Source organism: Lampetra planeri, chromosome 57 (assembly GCF_965212315.1).
Source record: "Lampetra planeri chromosome 57, kcLamPlan1.2.h2, whole genome shotgun sequence".
NCBI classification, from domain to species: Eukaryota; Metazoa; Chordata; class Hyperoartia; order Petromyzontiformes; family Petromyzontidae; genus Lampetra; species Lampetra planeri.
Genome location: NC_136163.1, coordinates 5810816 through 5828029, shown reverse-complemented (window position 1 = coordinate 5828029; position 17214 = coordinate 5810816). Strand labels below are relative to the sequence as shown.

Genomic DNA, 17214 nt, shown 5'->3' with positions numbered 1-17214 from the left:
AAAAACCTGATGTGATAGACAAAAACTGATGCCAGATTTGGAATCAGCACCCCCAAAATTACATTAAAACCGTTGGAATACCTTATGCCAGAAAAAGTGTGTTGACCAGTGTTATACAATGCCTATTTATCAAGAATTGGGCGAGGCAGCTAAAAAAAAAACAACAAAAAACATTCCCGGACCACACCAAGATAACAACCACACAGTCGACCCAATGTTATTGTAGTTAATATTGCAGTCGATAACATGTGGGACTGGTGTGTCCTGCCTGGACAGACGGTCGTCACGATGTTATTCGTGGCACTCTATTGAGGGACGCGCGTTTGGATTTTATTTGGCTGCGATCAATCTCCACGCGATGACGAGTCACTCCGCTGAGCTGTCGTTTGTGATGGGCAGGTCGCTTCTGATAAAGAGCTGATGAAATAAAATACAAATGTTCCGTGTAAAAATAACAAACAGTAGCATATACCTGTCAACCTATGCTGTTAACCTGTGTTCTTGTACAGGGAAAAATTTAGTTTTTTAGGTCCATACGGCGTACAGCCGTTTCAGTACGGGCAAAAAAAAAGTATGTTTGTTTGTGTTTCTCCCTCGTGATGGGACTTTGTCGGATGAACGTTGAGATTTATAAGCGGCACGGGGGTGACCAATCAGGTCTGAATTGCCTGATCAGGGGTTGACAGCTATGAAAATCGTTTACAGACAGCGGCACGGCCAGGGCTTCAGCAGTGAACACCCCCAAAACCAAAAAAAACCCAACAACTTGGCGCGGTTCGTGAGCCACGCCGGACTGGCACGGTTAACGTTCCACATGGCACGGCTCGGTTTGTGGCAGTGTTGGAGGAGGGGGGGGGACAAGGGGCGTGGTCTCGTCATTGTTGTGGAACCGGCTGCTCTACCCGGATACCCGGGTCCGCGAGCTTTTAAAGCCACCCGGCAGCTGGCAGCGCACGCACGCGCGCGCACGCTTCTCCGACTTTTTTAAATTTCCCATTTTTTAAAAAGAAAACTACCGATTTTATTCTTTTTTTTCAGCATCGCACGGCACCGCCGCCTTTTCCCATTGCCGCGGGAATTATTCATTAATTCCGCAATTTTTTTTGGAGCGCCCTCGTTAAAGTCTCGTTCGCGCGAATCTCGTCGGAGAGCTTTTTTTCATTTCGACCCGCTAGCGAGTACAACAACAACACAAAACAATTACCAACCATCAACAAAACCAACTCTCATCAAGGAACAATGTACGGAGGCGAAACTCGCACCGTGGTACGACGGCCGTACAAGCTGATCGCGGCTCTCTGCGCCTTCGGTGCGGCCGCGCTCGAAGCCGTGTCGCTCGGCTCGTCCGCCTGGGTCACCGCGGAGAAGTTCAGCCTCTCGCTGTGGCACTCGTGCCGCCAGCACACATCGGCGTGGCTATGCGTCTCCGCCCTCTCGCACGGTGCGTATGCGGACTGCGGGTTTCGAAAAGCAATCGGCGGGCGCCGTTTGGAATTCGTGCCCCGCATAAGGCGCGGTGGGGGTGGGTGGGTTGGGGCCGCGACGCGGGGTTCGTCGGCACGGGTTCTATCCCCGCAGTCGGCGATTATAATTTTGTTTTTTTGTTATCGCGTAACAGTTCGCTTTATCGCGTAGAAAGCCCTGTGAAGTACGCTTTAGTGTAAAATAAATGTGGAAGCCTATTATGAGGTTTTGTACAAACTGGTGTACAATGTTAAGAGAGTGAAGAAAAAAAACTTGCCGGGAGCGGTGGCGCAATGGTTAGCGCATCGCGATTTAAAACCCGGAGGATTCTCGTTTGCATTCCCGTTCGCGGCTGTCATCAGTGGCGAATGCTAACTGAACGTGCCCCCCCCCACCCCCCTCCCCGGGAACCCTTGCTACACCGAGCCGCACTGACCTGCATGGTGAAGTATGGTCAACGCCCATGGCTAGCAGTGGACGGACCAATGAGCCGTAGAATAAAAACAACAACTGGGATATGATGTGCCAAGTGCAGTAGCGATATCCACCGTGCTCAACTGTCATGCAGTTTCAGTGCGACTCTGAGTATGTTAAAGCTAATGTGGTACATTGGTGGTGAGCGTGTGTGTTGTGGAAGGTTCCCGTGCTCGCCATAGCAACGTGGAATGTCCACAACCAACTCGGGGACATGGGCGCACTGCCCACCCATGTTTTCGCTATGAACCATTTCGTCGTTGTTGTTGCTGCGTGAGATTTGCGTTCGTTTTCCTCACATCTTAGGTACGGTGTGAAAGAAGTTCCACCCACGTGTATACATATCCTGAAAGCTAAGCAGGCGTTTGAGCCTGGATTAGTGCTTTGATGGTCGCCCACCAGGCAAAAGAGGTCGCTATCGGCTGCTGTAGGGGAGGGCTTTGGTGGTGGTTTGCGAGCGAGAAAGACACGGTTGTACCGTACCGCTCTATGCTGCCGCACCTTCCCCCGCCACACGCTGACCAGCGTGGTGAAGTATGGTCAAATGACCCCCCCCCCCCCCAGCGGTTGTCATCCAGCAGTGGGTTGACGAAGAGGGCTGCACGGTGTCTACTTTAATACGGGCTAAGGGTTAAACCAGGGGTCGGCAACCTACGGCTCCGGAGCCGCATGCGGCTCTTTACGGGCTGCTTCTTGACAATATGTACGTGAGTACAGTATGTACTCAGATGCATTGCGGCTCTTGAAATACTGAATTTTGTACCGAATTGGAAAGAAATGGCTCTTCTTGTTATTTTGGTTGCCGACCCCTGGGTTAAACGCTTTCAGTGCACGGTCAATGATGCACATTTGGCTCGTGAAAATCAAACATTAGGAAGGCTTTAAGGCTGAGAAAGCAAGTTTAAGTTCTGTTCATGGTAGTGTTACTCTACCGTTAGACTTGTACAAGATTAAGGCTAAGTGTTGACGATTTACAGGGTTTTTCTTTTTAGAGGGTGCAATGTTCATTCAACTGTGTGAGAGGTGGGCATTTGTGTATCTTGGAAATATTGGGGGCAGGTGTGAGATTCTTGACACAAAAAAACCCCGGGTATGTCCATGCACGCTAGATGTAGCCCAGTTAGATGTTGCATAGCTATTCACATTACTTGTGTTATACAGAATATACACACACACAAAAAAAATATCAACTCATTATAAGAGGTAAGTACAACATTTCCCCCACCACTGAAAACCCACCAAAAATTATCAGCTAATCCTGGAATGCGCAATCTTAATTGCTCAAGTACTTATTTAGAGTAGAGGACTACTGGCACGTGTCATTTCGACTCGATGTTTGAGATTTAAGATTGGCCACTTTAAATAATTTTCCCAATTTTTTTTTTACATTTTTAAACAAGTTTCGGAATAAAACTCCGTTATAGATACGCGGGGCCCTTGATCCCACAACCCGCATTCTTTTGAAGGCAATGTATAAATAAGAGTGAAAAGCATGAGTACTTATGCAAGCAGTTAGGGCTGTCTTTGGGGATTGGGTCTCGTGGCAAAGTAGTAGACACAGCGTGTTTCGGTGTGTGGTCAAGTGACCTCGAGAGCTTTTGTAACCAATGGGAATCTTCAAGAACCTTCGCTAGCACCCCCCCCCATCTCAACTGCTGATGCAGAAGGGTTTGTGTTTTAAAAATATAAAAATCCCTGTTATACTTCACCATTCCAGGGCAGCATTTTCCACCAAAGTGTAACAAAAGGCTTCTTTGTTTGAGCTGGAGTTTAATTAGCAAGGTATTTTTTAAACTTATTTTTGTAATATTTTACTCATCTGCTCAAAACGGTTCCCTTTTAAATAGGGTTTATTTTCTTTTTTTTCATAAACACGGGGCTGACGAAATGAAAACAGAGACTGCGATAATGTTGTGTTTACAAAATCTGGTTGATGTCGTGCCAGGGTTAATCTTTAAAAAAAAACGGCTGAATAATGTATCTGTTGCTTCATTCCCCTTCGGTTGAGTGATGACAAGCGATTGAAGGAGAGCATTTTTTGCCAAATAATTACGCGGACGATTCGCATGGATTTATTGGCTGATGTGTGAGCAGGCACGCGGATTTGGATTTATTGTTTACAGAGGAGTGAACCCGACCCCAAAAACATGGGCTCTGAACGTTTATTCTTTACATGTCTGTAGTAAAAAAAAAGCTAGCGTCGCTTCACCGCTCTGGTTGACAATTCCTGAGCAGGAAATCACCCACGCACATTGTGGGTGACGTCACTTGGTGATGTGTCATTCGTGACAAAAATTGTGTTTCAAAAAAACGGGAGCTTTTTGTGACGGCGCTTTTACGCCCGGTCAGCTTCTCTGCACTCACGAACTTAACCCAGTTTGATGAAGCTGACCAAATCGAGCAAAGGGTCTGCGCAGCAAACAACAACAACAACACAACAACAACAAAACACGTGGGGAAACAACACCAGAAAGGCGAACAAAACATGAAGGAATTTGCATGTCTTTTCAAAATATGCAACCACCATTTGGCCATGACAGCCAACCCACGCGCAGACGGCCAATTAAACACCACAGAACGATAAATCCCCACGTTGAAAGGAATGAGATGATCCATGCATATGCAGATTTGTTTTTCTTTTGTACCCCCAGAGTTCTTTGCAGTGTCATCTGCACGGCACCATCGGTATCTTTCCCCTACCATTCAATCCTACCCCTCTTCCACGCACCCCCTGTCCCCATCTCTCACATACATGACAGACGTAAAAAAAAACTCCATTCTATTACAACGTTAAGCTTTTGTGATGGAAGCTACAAAGACCGCATGAGCAAATTATACTGCGTATCCCAAGTGTGCAAACGCATGTCCTAAATGCATAAAATGTTGTCCATCTCGAAATACGCAAAAAAAATCACCCACTCATAGGTTCGCACAAATTACTCGTACAAAAATGTTAATAAGCGAAGTGTAATCATTAATAGCGTGGAGATTCAAAAACACCTTTCAGAACGTCCTCTTAAAAGGGGGCATAGTTGAGTGTTTTTGTGTTTTTGAAGCTGCGATGGAAAGTCCTTTAATTATTACTGGACCGCGAGCTAAACCTGGCGGGGACCTTTGGAAAATCCACACCAACTCGGTATCTCCCACAAATTAAATACCAGCGCTCCGCTAAATAGAATGACAAATACCCCCCCCCCGTCCCCTCTGTATAGCCTTAATCAGACTATGGTAATAGGGTTTTTACCCTTTTTTCTGGCAACAAAACTGAAACCTTTTGCAAGAAATCATGTTTACATTAAGCACAATACTTGCAGTCCGAATGCAAACAAAAAACAACAATGATAATTGATGCATTGTTTACACCATTGGAACCTCATTTGCCAGTAAAAAAAAATATGATACTTGTTTTTTTTACCCTTTTATCTGGCAACAAAACTGACACCTTTTTTAGTGTGCCTTTTGGCGTCATCTGGTCCAACACCATGTGAGACTAGGCTCTAAGGAAAGCTGTCTCGGGTGTGGACCAATCAACTTCAAGGACAGTGCATACATTATCAGAGTTATGTTTTATGTTTGCATTATGACTGCAGGTATTGTGGTCTATGCAAACATGACTCCTTGTAAAAAAGGTGTCAGTTTTGTTGCCAGATAAAAGGGTAAAAAAACAATTATGATGCATCGTTCTTGAAACTGATTGGTCCACACCAGAGACAGCTTTCCTTAGAGCCTAGTCTCATACGGTGTTTGACCAGACTGTTGGGGCAAGTATTGTTAGCGAGCACCTACGAAGGCCGGCTTAGCACACGAGAGTGTGGTTGTCCAACGACCACGCAGAGCCCCCAAAAAACGACGGGACAAGATTCTGGGGCCCAAAAAAACGTGCAAGGGCCTCGCCATCGAATGATTGAACCCCATGAGTGGCAACGTGGTCGGCGCAGATTGGAGAGAGACTGGCCCACTGTGTCTTCACGCATGGCTCCCTGCTGTGTGGCCGAACGAACCGTACGGCTGCATGCATGTAATTGTCACGCGTGTGGTAATGCCCTGCCTCGATTGATTTGCATCATTAGCCACGTGTTGCTGTTTATGAATTGCAGAACTAAAAAAAAAGCCAAAGGCTTTGCCCTGTAATTGCTTATACTCGTATAATTGCGGTGTGCGGATTTTCCGGTGTTATATGGGGTGCTTGAGGGTGCTGTAAGTTGCGTACAATTCATGAGTTGTACAGTGTTGTGCATCACCACTAACCTTCACACCGTCACAATCGTAATAGGCATCACTGCCATCATCCTCGTCGCTAAAACCATCACTACAGTACTAACTATCCTTACCAGAGACGAAATGCCCATTATACTGTTAATCAATTCAAGCGGGATTATTATTATTGTTACATCGATTCTTGTCATGATCGATTCAAAATCAAACACCTAAGAAAATACCTTGAGTTAGGCACTTGTGTTGAGTTTTAACGATTTGCTTCTTATGTGTTGTGGCCCGTAGTTTGAACTTGAAGTCATTGTTTTGATTTGCCCTTGAGTTAAAAATGTAAATAACCATTATGACGTGGTGGTCGATTAAGATTCTAAACTGGCCATTGAAAGTACCAACAAACATTCATTTATTACTTAATTTTTCCATTATCGCACAAAACATAACCGCAGGGCACACACATGTTTTTATTGCATACTCAGTCATTGTAAGCCCTCACGAGGCTGGATAAAGTACCCATTATTCACGACTCTATTCATAATCTCCACTCTGACATTTCTTCCAGCTACTAGAGAAGTCGTCGTCTTATTTTCCAATGCGGAAGGTCCCCCCCCTCCCCCCAGCCTGTCGTAGCTACTACATATGTAGTACATATGTAGCTACTACATATTTAGTACATATGTAGCTACTACATATGATGCTACGGACCCTGCACTTTCAAGGGCCCCGCGCTAAATGCTTTCAAGCTATCAATTCCGGTTTCATTGATTCTGCACTTGCTCTATTACTACAGTACTATACTGCCTTAAACGTTTCTGAACAGCCTGGTGTTTAAGGTTAGCGATTTGTCCCATTATCTGGCTGTATAGCAAATGAAAAATATACAATTACTTTTCTACGTAAGTAAAAAATGTGTGTCTTAATTTTCATTTATTTAGGGCCCCTTTATAACATGTGCTACAGGCCGCCCGCACTAACTTGAACCGGCACTGCCACCCCCCATGTTAGGGGGGAATCCCCCGTGGCGGATAGCGTTCCCCAAGCACACAAACGACACGGGCATATCTCGCTTAGTCGCATTTTTTTCCGCCCCATTGTTGTGGTTACAGTAGCTGCCTGTTCAAGTTGGGGGGGGGGGTGTCTGTCGAAGGACGGTGGGATGGGGGCGAGTGGAGAAGCCATTGGGGCAGGCACGTTGGGTCGCCTTTGTGAGTCGTCACACGCTTTGCACACAACAGACACAATTCGGGCGCTGTCACAGCAACGGGTGTGCAAGCGACGTGAACGCGAGATCGTTCACCGGGAGGACGGCCTCTGGTCGTCCTTCGCCGCTGGGCGTTTATTTGCGTAAGCGTCGTCGCGAGCTGCAAGCCCCGGAGTGCAACGTGACACTTTGAACGGCGTCCTCTCGGGGTTCGAGTATCTGTCTGCCACTTGTTTACATTTCGCCGACCGCTCGTGTGTGTTTGTGTGCTTGTGAACGTGCTTGAATGTTCAAGCTGGCTGGGGACACTCTCCACGGTTTGGCATGTGCATACATGTACGTACTGTACATGTACGCACATGTGTGTACGTTGACCCTTTTCACACAGAGTACGTAGCCAACCGTGCCAATCGGAGGTGCGCGTTGAATACTCATTGCAGTCGTTCCTTTTAAAACCAATTTGAACACGGGCAATAACACGAATGTCAACTCGTGTAGCGAGCCGCCGAGAAGAATTCGCTCGCTCTCCACGAGAGAGAACGACTGTGGGGTAGGGTGGGGGGCACGAGGAAGAACCACAAACGAGTGGGAAGGAAAGCCAGCCAGGTGGGGGAGCCGGCGGTAACTGCCAACAGTTGCCCAAGCTCTGCGGTCTTACAGATATGAAGGGTGTTTCTCGTTGTTTGACACGACATCTGACGCATTATTTGGCCCACATGCTGAGTGGGTGGCCTGTTCGGCAAAAATATTCTAGAAGGCGGCGGCGTTTGTGCAACTTCCATCTCGCAATGCTGCGCAACCCGCACGCACGGAGCATACGATGAAGATGTTTTAATGAGTGTTGTGTGTGTGGGAAGGAAACTGTAGCATCCAGAGACGACTCGTGCGTGCGAGAGGGCAACATTCTATCCCACGCAGATGGAACGGATGGAGCCCAAATTTTCCTGTTCCGCCTCCTCCTGGCGAGTCGGGATGCGGCTCCTCGACCCCCCCCCCCCGCACGGGAAGGGAGTTTCACACCCCCATCTTGTGGGTGATCCACCAACCCTCGCTGCTACGTCCACTGTGCTGGGATTACAGGCAGCCACGTGTGTCACCACCACCACCACCCAGCTAATTCACTTAATCCACGGCTTCTATTATTGTTATTGTCCACGGGAGCTATCGGCTGCCCCGAAAAATTCTCCTGTCCACATCCCTGTTCCGATTATCCGCGAATTTACCAAGCCTGCATTGGCGGCAGGGGGCGGGGGGGCGTTGTGTTGTGATTATTTTTTACGATTTGGCACTCGTGGGTGGCCGGTGGGTGAGGGCAGATTTGCGAGATCCGTAGCCGGTTTGTTCTCCCCTCTCCCCCTGGAAGCTTTTGCTATTTGCCGCGGGGGTTGTGTTGCTCTCGAGAGCCGTGGTGGTGCGCGTGCGGATCGATGGCGCGCCTGACCACCGGCGCTCCCACGCCGTCTCTCCCGGAGCCGCCCGACGAACGATCCTTCTCCTCCGGCGGAGCCTCGCCGTGCCGCGGCGCTTCTCGTTAGTTTCCAAAAAAAAACTTCCAACGACACGGCGGAGCGGGCGAGCGGGCAGGCAGGCGGGCGAGCGAGCGAGTGAGCGAGCCAACGTGAATTACGCGATTAATTTTTTTTGGCGGTCGTGTAAGAGCTCAAGCAGAAAAAAAAACCCATGAGAAATAGCTCTCGACGTTCGTCATTCGTGCTTGCTCCGATGAGACGCCCTTTCTTTATTGAAGACCCAACAAAGGGAACAAGGCCCTGGCTTTTAGCGCTGCACTGAAAAGCAGTGTGAGGTCCGCTATCAACTGTCCCTGCAAAAAAGCGTCTCCCGATTTCAGCGCGTTCGGCTATGTGCGGGTGCGAGAGAAGTCCAACGTACGTACGCACAACGACGCGGGCGGTGTGGATTTATCTTCCCGTGAATGGAACAATCGAGGACTCGACCAAATTGTGACGTGCGCACACCATCGGACATATCAGTGACGGCTGCCCGATAGACCGCGCGTAATTCGGGTGCAACAAGCGGATTCCATTTGGTTACCCTGTATGCTGTTGAATCGTTTACAACATTTAAACACATTCCTGCGGAGGGAGCTGGTAGGAACGTTGGGTTGCTCGGTCAATGGCCTGCAGGGTCAACGGCGGCGTGGTGTATTCCGCAAATATGGCCGACTGAGTGCGGGCACAAGCCGGCGTGAGTAGGTTAAACGTTGAGTTTTATGAGGGCACCACGGGGTGACCAGCCCCTCCCCACCCAGCCCCACCCCTCCCAGCCCCACCCTCCCCACCCAGCCTCTCCCACCCTCCCCACCCTCCCCTCCCCACCCAGCCCCACCCAGCCCCACCCAGGCCCTCCCCACCCTCCCCTCCCCACCCAGCCCCTCCCTGCACGACGGACGGACACAATAATCCCCTGTGGGCACGGTGGAACCAGTTGGTTCCTACCAGTAAAATACAAATCTTAGCCCCTTGGCTTTTTTCCTCCAAACGCTATAAGAAAGAAGAGTGCTTGCTGTACAAAGGGCAGCTTTGGATGTGCATTTTGTACAATTGAGGATTGAGGGACACTCCAATGCTCGAAATCGTATGAACGATATCGAGCAGTCGAACTTCTATGTACGTATGTTTGAACTTGTCGCACCGTACGTAGCCAACCATACTAATCGGAGGTGCGGGGGACAGGACAACACGCTAAAACACAAAGCAGTTCTAAAGAAATGACTTTCCCCATCTAGATTTAAAAGTGCATAGCTCCAGCGGCTTCCCAATATCGGAAGGAAGAGCATTCCAGACGGCCGCAGAAGCACATCTGAAAGCGCGCGGTGCAGTGACCGCCTTTGTTCGATGGTTAGTCCAACATCGCTGTGAGGATGACCGGATATTTTCCGTGATCGTTTATGCGCCTTGACGAGATCATCAAGGGGTACTTGCAGAGAACAACTGTCTACTGTTATTCGTGATCCATTTTTGGGTTTTGCCACGTAATGATCTGGCCATATCTGTGTCGTCAAAAACCGGGCACTGCCTCGACTCGGCCAAACATGTCTAACTGTCGCGTGTAACAAGCGTTTCGCTACGCGCCACTTGTGATTGTTTCATCTCATCGGTGAGTTGAACAATTTTCGCAAGACAAGATTTATCAAACGGCGGTTCATTTGAAACTACGTCAAAATTCACGAGGATACGTTCTGGGAAGTCATTTACCGAAACGTCCTTGGACCAATCAATTTCAAGGACAGTGCATACATTATCAGAGTTGTCTTTTTTGTTTGCATTACAACCGCAGGTATTGTGGTCAATGCAAACATGACTCCTTGTAAAAAAAAGGTGCCGGTTTTGTTGCCAGATAAAAGGGTTAAAAAAAATTACATCTTTATTTGTTCCGTTGGGTGGTGGAGGTTAATAGCTAAAACATTTTACTTTGTATCTACGTGATATCGCCCAAAATAAACGAGATTCCAATCGTAAACAATCAGGCGAACTCGGTCATCCTCTCAGCAGCAGCTTTTGGCTGGCCAGCGAACAAAGACGGTGGCCACCGCATCGCGCGGTGCTTTCAGATGCGCTTCTGCGGCCGTCTGGAACGCTCTTCCTTCTGATATTCCGAAGCCACTGGAGCTACGCACTTTTAAATCTAGATTGAAAACTCATTTCTTTCGAACTGCTTTTTGTGTTTAGTGTGTTGTCCTTCCCCCCGCGCGCCTCCGATTAGCACGGTTGGCTACGTACGGTGCGAAAGACGTTCAACATACATACGTGCATGACATTGGTTGCGAAAGCCTACGAATAAAGCCGTCGATACGTTCACCATCTTGAGGCAGCAATTAACGCGGCAAGGCAATTCGACCGACTCTCACAGGGCAATGGTGGGTTATTATTCACGATGAACATCAAGACCTCGGGTGCCAGACGGGACTGAGAAATATCGCTGAAGAGCCTATCACGGGGCGCCCCGGCTTATTTAACGGCATCCCGTTGTGCACGAGCTGTGCATGCACGCGCAGAGAGAAAGGCTGTCGTTGGATTTTGAATTTACAAGTTTTTGTTGTCCTTCACTGGCGGAAAAGAAAGAGCAGCTCGTATTGAAAACGACATGAAGTCCTGGTGAAATGGCCTGGATAATAATTGGTTGTTGAGCTCATCGATCTGTCCCCCCCCCCCCGCCACCGGCCCTGGTGTCGATTTGCGGAGAAGATGTCAGGAGCCCGCTCACGTTATTGATTCCTTCCAATATGCCGTGTAAAATATTTATATTTTCACAACGGTTATGTCGTAATAATGCCTCGGCTATGTGCCGCCTCTCGTGCGGTAAAATAAAAGGGCACGGCGTTAAATTATACATCTACTCTTTATTGATCTACGTGGATTTATTTTGCTCCGTTTCCCAGCATCAAATTACTATATATGTACACACACACACGTGCGCAGTGCTGTCAAATTTTTTCTGAAAATTGGATTTCAAAAGTCCACAAGGACTGTATTGTTTAAAGTCACCCCTGTTTTCGAAAGGGCTTTCATTGCCACCCGTATCTCCCCAACAGGGGATCACGTGACCGCTGATGGTGGGGCTTGCTTGTGCAATGCAATGCTGGTCCCATCGTGTGTGTTCCTGGGATTTCACGGTGGCTCATGGGGTAGTTTGACGAGGCTAGAGCTGGGCTATATCCGATTTGTCAAAAATCGATCGCTCAATTTAATAACGGATTTATTTGTTTCTATATCTCGACTACTGCAAAACAAGAAAAATAATTTTGGAGAGGAAAATAAAGTTGCCTCTGTTCTCGCTTGTGCCTCTGGACTGGAGGTCGTGCACTGTGCCCAGGGGGGGGGGGGGGGCGGCAGTTCCTTCCTTAGATTTTGGCGTGGCCGACATTTTTAGAGACTCGCATAAATGACCACGGGAGTAGTTGGCAGAAATTCTTAGGTGGATTTTTATCGACTAATCGTCCCAGTCACCGTAAGCAAAATTGCCACGACCGATTCGCCCATTTATTTGCCTTCGGGACCAATAGTTTCCCACGTCGTCGTTTTTAGCAGACAAAACTCTGGACTGGTATGGACATTCTGAGCATGGCCTGCTATACAAATTCTCCCGGGTTGCCTGAAGCTGTAAGGCAAGCGCCCTCGGTGAACGGCCGTTTGTCAGAGCGGTTTAGCGAAACAAAAATGGCACAGAATTTGTCGCGCGATGTTTGGTCATCTTTAACGCGGTGGCCTCCGAAGTTTAAAGCGGAGGGCGAGGTGAACGTGAAGGCAAAGATTATCATTTATTTTATCTGCTTTGCGTCGATGTGTACAAATGGCCCGTTGAAGACCTGGCTTTTCCACACGCTCAAGAATGCCTCAGTTGGCAAGTCGGGCACCCCGTGATGCCGGTCGAACAAATTCTGCCATTTCCCCCCTACCCATTCCTTTCCAAATCTTACCTCCCCGCGTCTCCAGCGAAAAATTCCGCGGGCTGTCTTGCCGAAGGCATCGGAGCGTGGGGATGCGCGAAGCTGTCGCCGTTGCCATTTTTAGAACCGTGCGTGCGTGACGCGGCCAGCCGGCCGGCTTTTCGCGATTCCGCGCTAAATTTTGTAGACAGCTGCTGCAGCAGCGTCGGGCGACGGCTCGCGTTGCTCTTCCCGTTAGTCGATTGTGCCGCGGCACAGTTGCACCGCGGCAGGTTTTGGCGAACAGCTGCAGAGATTGGCGCTGGCTTGCGCGCGATTTCGGGCTTCCAAAAAACGCCGGTGGCGTAGCTGCTCCAGCGTGCAAGCGCCGCAATTGCACCATGGCCCAGGAGCTTCAGAGGCTCAGCTGCCGGGCTACGAAGGGGGGGGGGGGTGTGATGTTATCTCCCTTGCCTGGTATGCAGGAGGTCGGAGGTTCGACCCTGACCCTGACGCCTGGTATATTTGGAGCTTTGTGTGTGTCTCACCCCGTGGTCACGTGGAATTTTTTTTCTCCGGGTCACCCTGTTTTTCCCCTTCAAATTTACAATCAACGTGCGCTTAGATTATTTGGCTGCTATAAATTCCCACACGATAAGCTACCTCGTTGTGCCGTCATTTGTGGCCAGGTCGCTTCTGAAAAAGAAGCCAATAGCTCAGTGGGCTTTACCTGGCAAAAATAAAAACAGTTCAGTTTTATTTGTTATTTTTTGGTGATTTGTTTACCTTGCCTCTAATTTGCACTCCTATTTTTTTTGCATTGCTTGTTGTGATGTTCTGACCTGCCGCTATTCTACATCTATGAAAAAAAGCTTTATAGCTCGTAGGATTCCTCCAGTATTTAAGATTCTGATGATAAATGGACAGGTCGTGCACCCCCCCCCCTCCCCCCTCATTTTAATTCCTGGCACCAGGGGACCATACCAACCACGCTACAACGCTGCTCGGATATTCTCTCTTACGACGGAGGCTCCGCAGCCTTTCCCTGCGAAAGCGTTGCAGCACGTCGACATGCCGCGCAGTTTAATTTATTCCATCCGCTCGAGGTTAGAAGGGTTCATTTGCAGGAGTGGTCCCGCTTCGGGACGTTTGAATTCCTGCACGCGTTCGAATCGTCCGCACCGCGTCTCGTGATTCTTGCGTTGAGTTTTTTTTAATGTAAGCATTTTTTCGTCGCCATTTTTAAAGAACCCCCATAATGCAGTGGGAATTTTAAAAGGAGGAAGAAAATAAAACCAACGGATGACGTACGTAACAAGCTGGACTTAACCCTCCGATTAGCATGGTTGGCTACGGTCGGGGCGTAAGAAGTTCAACACACGTACATGCAGGGAATGAACGCGGGAGTCTGGGCACGCTGCCCTGCCTCCGTACGGGGCATTGAGATGTTGTAATGGAATCTCTCGGTGGGTTTTTTTTTCTCACGCATGGCTGAAAATGCTTAGGTGAAACCCATACAATGAGGATGGCTAGCGCTCAAAGCTCAACACGTGGCGAGATGTTAAATGCCTCGCCTGGTATGCAGGAGGGTCGTGGGTTCCATTCCGACCCCGACGCCTGCTGTATATTTCGAGTTTGCGTGTCTCTCTCACCGTGGTCGCGTGGATTTTTCTCTGGGTCCTCCGGTTTTTCCTTCCACGTTTTAGCATCCACGTGCATTCAGAGTATTTGGCTGCAATGAATGTCCACGTGTAAAGCCACTTAGCCGAGCTATAATTTGTACTAACCAGGTCGCTTCTGAAAAAGACATATCGCTCGGTGGGCCTTGCCTGGTAAAGTAAAAAATATAAACTTGAGTTAGTTTTACTAGTTTATATTAATTCAATCACCCACCCACTTGATTGGCTTGCCTTTTCTCTGGTCGCCTCGCAGGCCGGCAGGTTTGGGAGTTTCACAAATCGTGCGTGATCCACCAACCCTCCCCCCCTTGCCACGAGAGTGCTGGATTACAGTCGTGCGCCACCGCGCCTGCTCGCAGCCCGATGCTTTATTTTGTTAACTCGGTCGGTAAATATCAGAGAAGCGACACGCGCGTTGCTCGCAAACCCAATATGCCACCAAGGATCAAATTACAGATGGAAATGCTGGAGCCTCGTGTAGTGTATACGCAGACTGTGTGTATGTCTTGAGAAGCGGCTGTGCGTGTACGTGACGTGAACCTCATTAAGATTGCATACCCGGCAGGGTGGCAGAGCAATGTTTAACACTTGTGCCTTACAGCAAGAGGGGGCCTTGGTGTGGTTTGCGACTCGGGTTATCTTTTCTGCGTGGCGTAGTATGGGTCTCTCTCTCTCCCCCTAGTTCTACATGCGTTTCGTCTGGGTTTCCCCTGTTTTCTCCCATGGCTAAACACACACACACACACATATAATGTAACTGGTAATAAGCCAAAACCATTCCAACGCGGGAAAAGCGTCCAAATGACTCAATTATACGGAGCAACATCTATTGATTGTTTTTTACTATTTTCATTTTATTAGTTTAGGCCCACTGAGCAATGTAGCTCTTTTTCAGAAGTGACATGGTCACAAATGATAGCTCAACAAAGTGGCTTATCGCGTGGAAATGTATAGCTGCATCCAAATTCTCTGAACGCACGTTGATTCTACATGTGGAGGGGGGATAAACCGGAGGACCTGAAGAAAAATCCATGCGACCACGGAGAGAGACGCATGCAGACTCCAAATATACAGCAGGCCCCAAGGTTGGGATCGAACCCAAGACCTCCTCTATAACATCGCCCACGAATAAAACAATAACTTTACGCAGTCGGACCGCTTGCGCCTAACAGCAAGAAAGGTCTGGGTTAAATTCTCGTTTTGGGCACGTTTGCGTGGAGTTTGTATGTTCTTCCCCTGATCTGTATGGATTTCCTCCAGGTCCTCTTGTTTCCTCCACAAGAACCACACAATGCCACTGAAACCGGCCAGAACATCCCAATTTCAAAATGACTCAATTGAAATTACACCGCAGCAGCAGCATCATAGTCATCCCCGACTGCACAAAAACTTGGCAGCACCCCCTCCTGCAAACGAGCCTTGAGACTGTGACGCATTCCTGGGTCGTCAAGCGGTAACAATAATAACAATTACGTGACCCGGGAGGGAGGGAGGGAGCGAGGGCGGGCGCGGACTGCTCTTAACTTTCAAACGCGCCCCACGTCGCCTGAGGACTTCCCGCATTGTCCTGCCCTTTTCGATAGCCGATTCACTCTTTCCACCACCTTATTTACTGGAGTGTTTTTTTGTCTTCCGCCGGGAGAGGGGGGAGGGACAACGGTGACGGTCTTCAATTTTGACGCTCCTTGACAATGGGGGTGGTTGCCTCGCTCGCTGCCGAGGTCACAGGGCCGCAGCTCATCCCAGCCGGCCGGGCCGGCCGGCACTCCCCGCTCGTCCGCCCACCGCTGCGTTTTTAAAATGGGGCTACAAACGCCTCGACCGTCGCCCGTGCATTTTGCACGCAAAACAAAGAAAATGTTGTTCTTGAAGCACCCCCCCCCCCGGGGAATCGTTTGCTGCAATTATTACTCTGGGATTATATTCGGGTCCCGGAATGTATTTGAAAATGATGGGGTGGTTGGGCCTGGGGGGGAGGTGGCGGTTTTGGCCGCAGTCCACGCCAAAAATTGCAGTTGTTACTCGCGCCGCTAAAATACGCCGTTATTGATGGCCGCGTTGGGTGTCGACAATTCACGCGGCGTGTGTGCAAGCAGCCCTGGGCCCTAATACATCACGGCTGCGTTGTTCTCTCCCATCCGCTCCTGGCTCTCTCGATGGGGCGAGAGGATAGGCGGACGATGGTTAATCCTCAGGGATTTCGGGGAGGGGGGGGGGCTGTGGTGGAGAAGATGCGGGGAGGTTTATTTTGCACGCGAGACTTCTCGGGGGACAAATGCCCGTGCTCGGTCCGCAGCGGCGACAGCGCGCCGGACCCTTTTCTCCCCCGCAGCGACGTGACCGTCCTGCCGCTTGCGGAGATTTACTCTGTTTGAATACGCTGCGGCGCTCGTGCCCGCGCCCACTGCTCTTTCGCCCGATGCTCTGCCGGTTGGATTAGCAAAATAAACTAAAACTATTTATTTTCCCAGGTGAGGCCCACTGAGCTATACGGCTCTTTTTGTTGTTGCCAGAAGCGACCTGGCCATCACCAAGGCTGGCTCAGCGAAGTGACTACTCATCACGTGGACATTTATTGTGGACAAATACTCGTCGATTCTAAATGTGGAGAGGGGAAAACGGGAGGGCCCGGAGAAAAATCCACGCCACCACGGGGAGAGAGAGAGACGCAAACACCAAATATACAGCAGGCGTCATGGTCGGAATCCAACCCACGACCTCCTGCATTACCAGGCAAATAGATGCGGGGGGGAGGGGCATTGACATACAGTCCAACGTTGGGTTTTTTGCAGCGCCGT

The 17214-nt window shown here is 49.3% G+C and overlaps 1 protein-coding gene across 1 annotated transcript in view; it reads left to right on the top strand.

The window, feature by feature from the left end:
• Positions 1-925: 925 nt before the first annotated feature.
• Positions 926-17214, top strand: part of TMEM47 (transmembrane protein 47) — a 43270-nt gene continuing 26981 nt past the window's right edge. Inside the window, exon 1 of the mRNA XM_078618460.1 lies at positions 926-1441. Within this exon, the coding sequence (XP_078474586.1) occupies positions 1240-1441 (202 nt within the window). The 5' untranslated portion in view covers positions 926-1239. The remainder of the gene's footprint in view (positions 1442-17214) is intronic.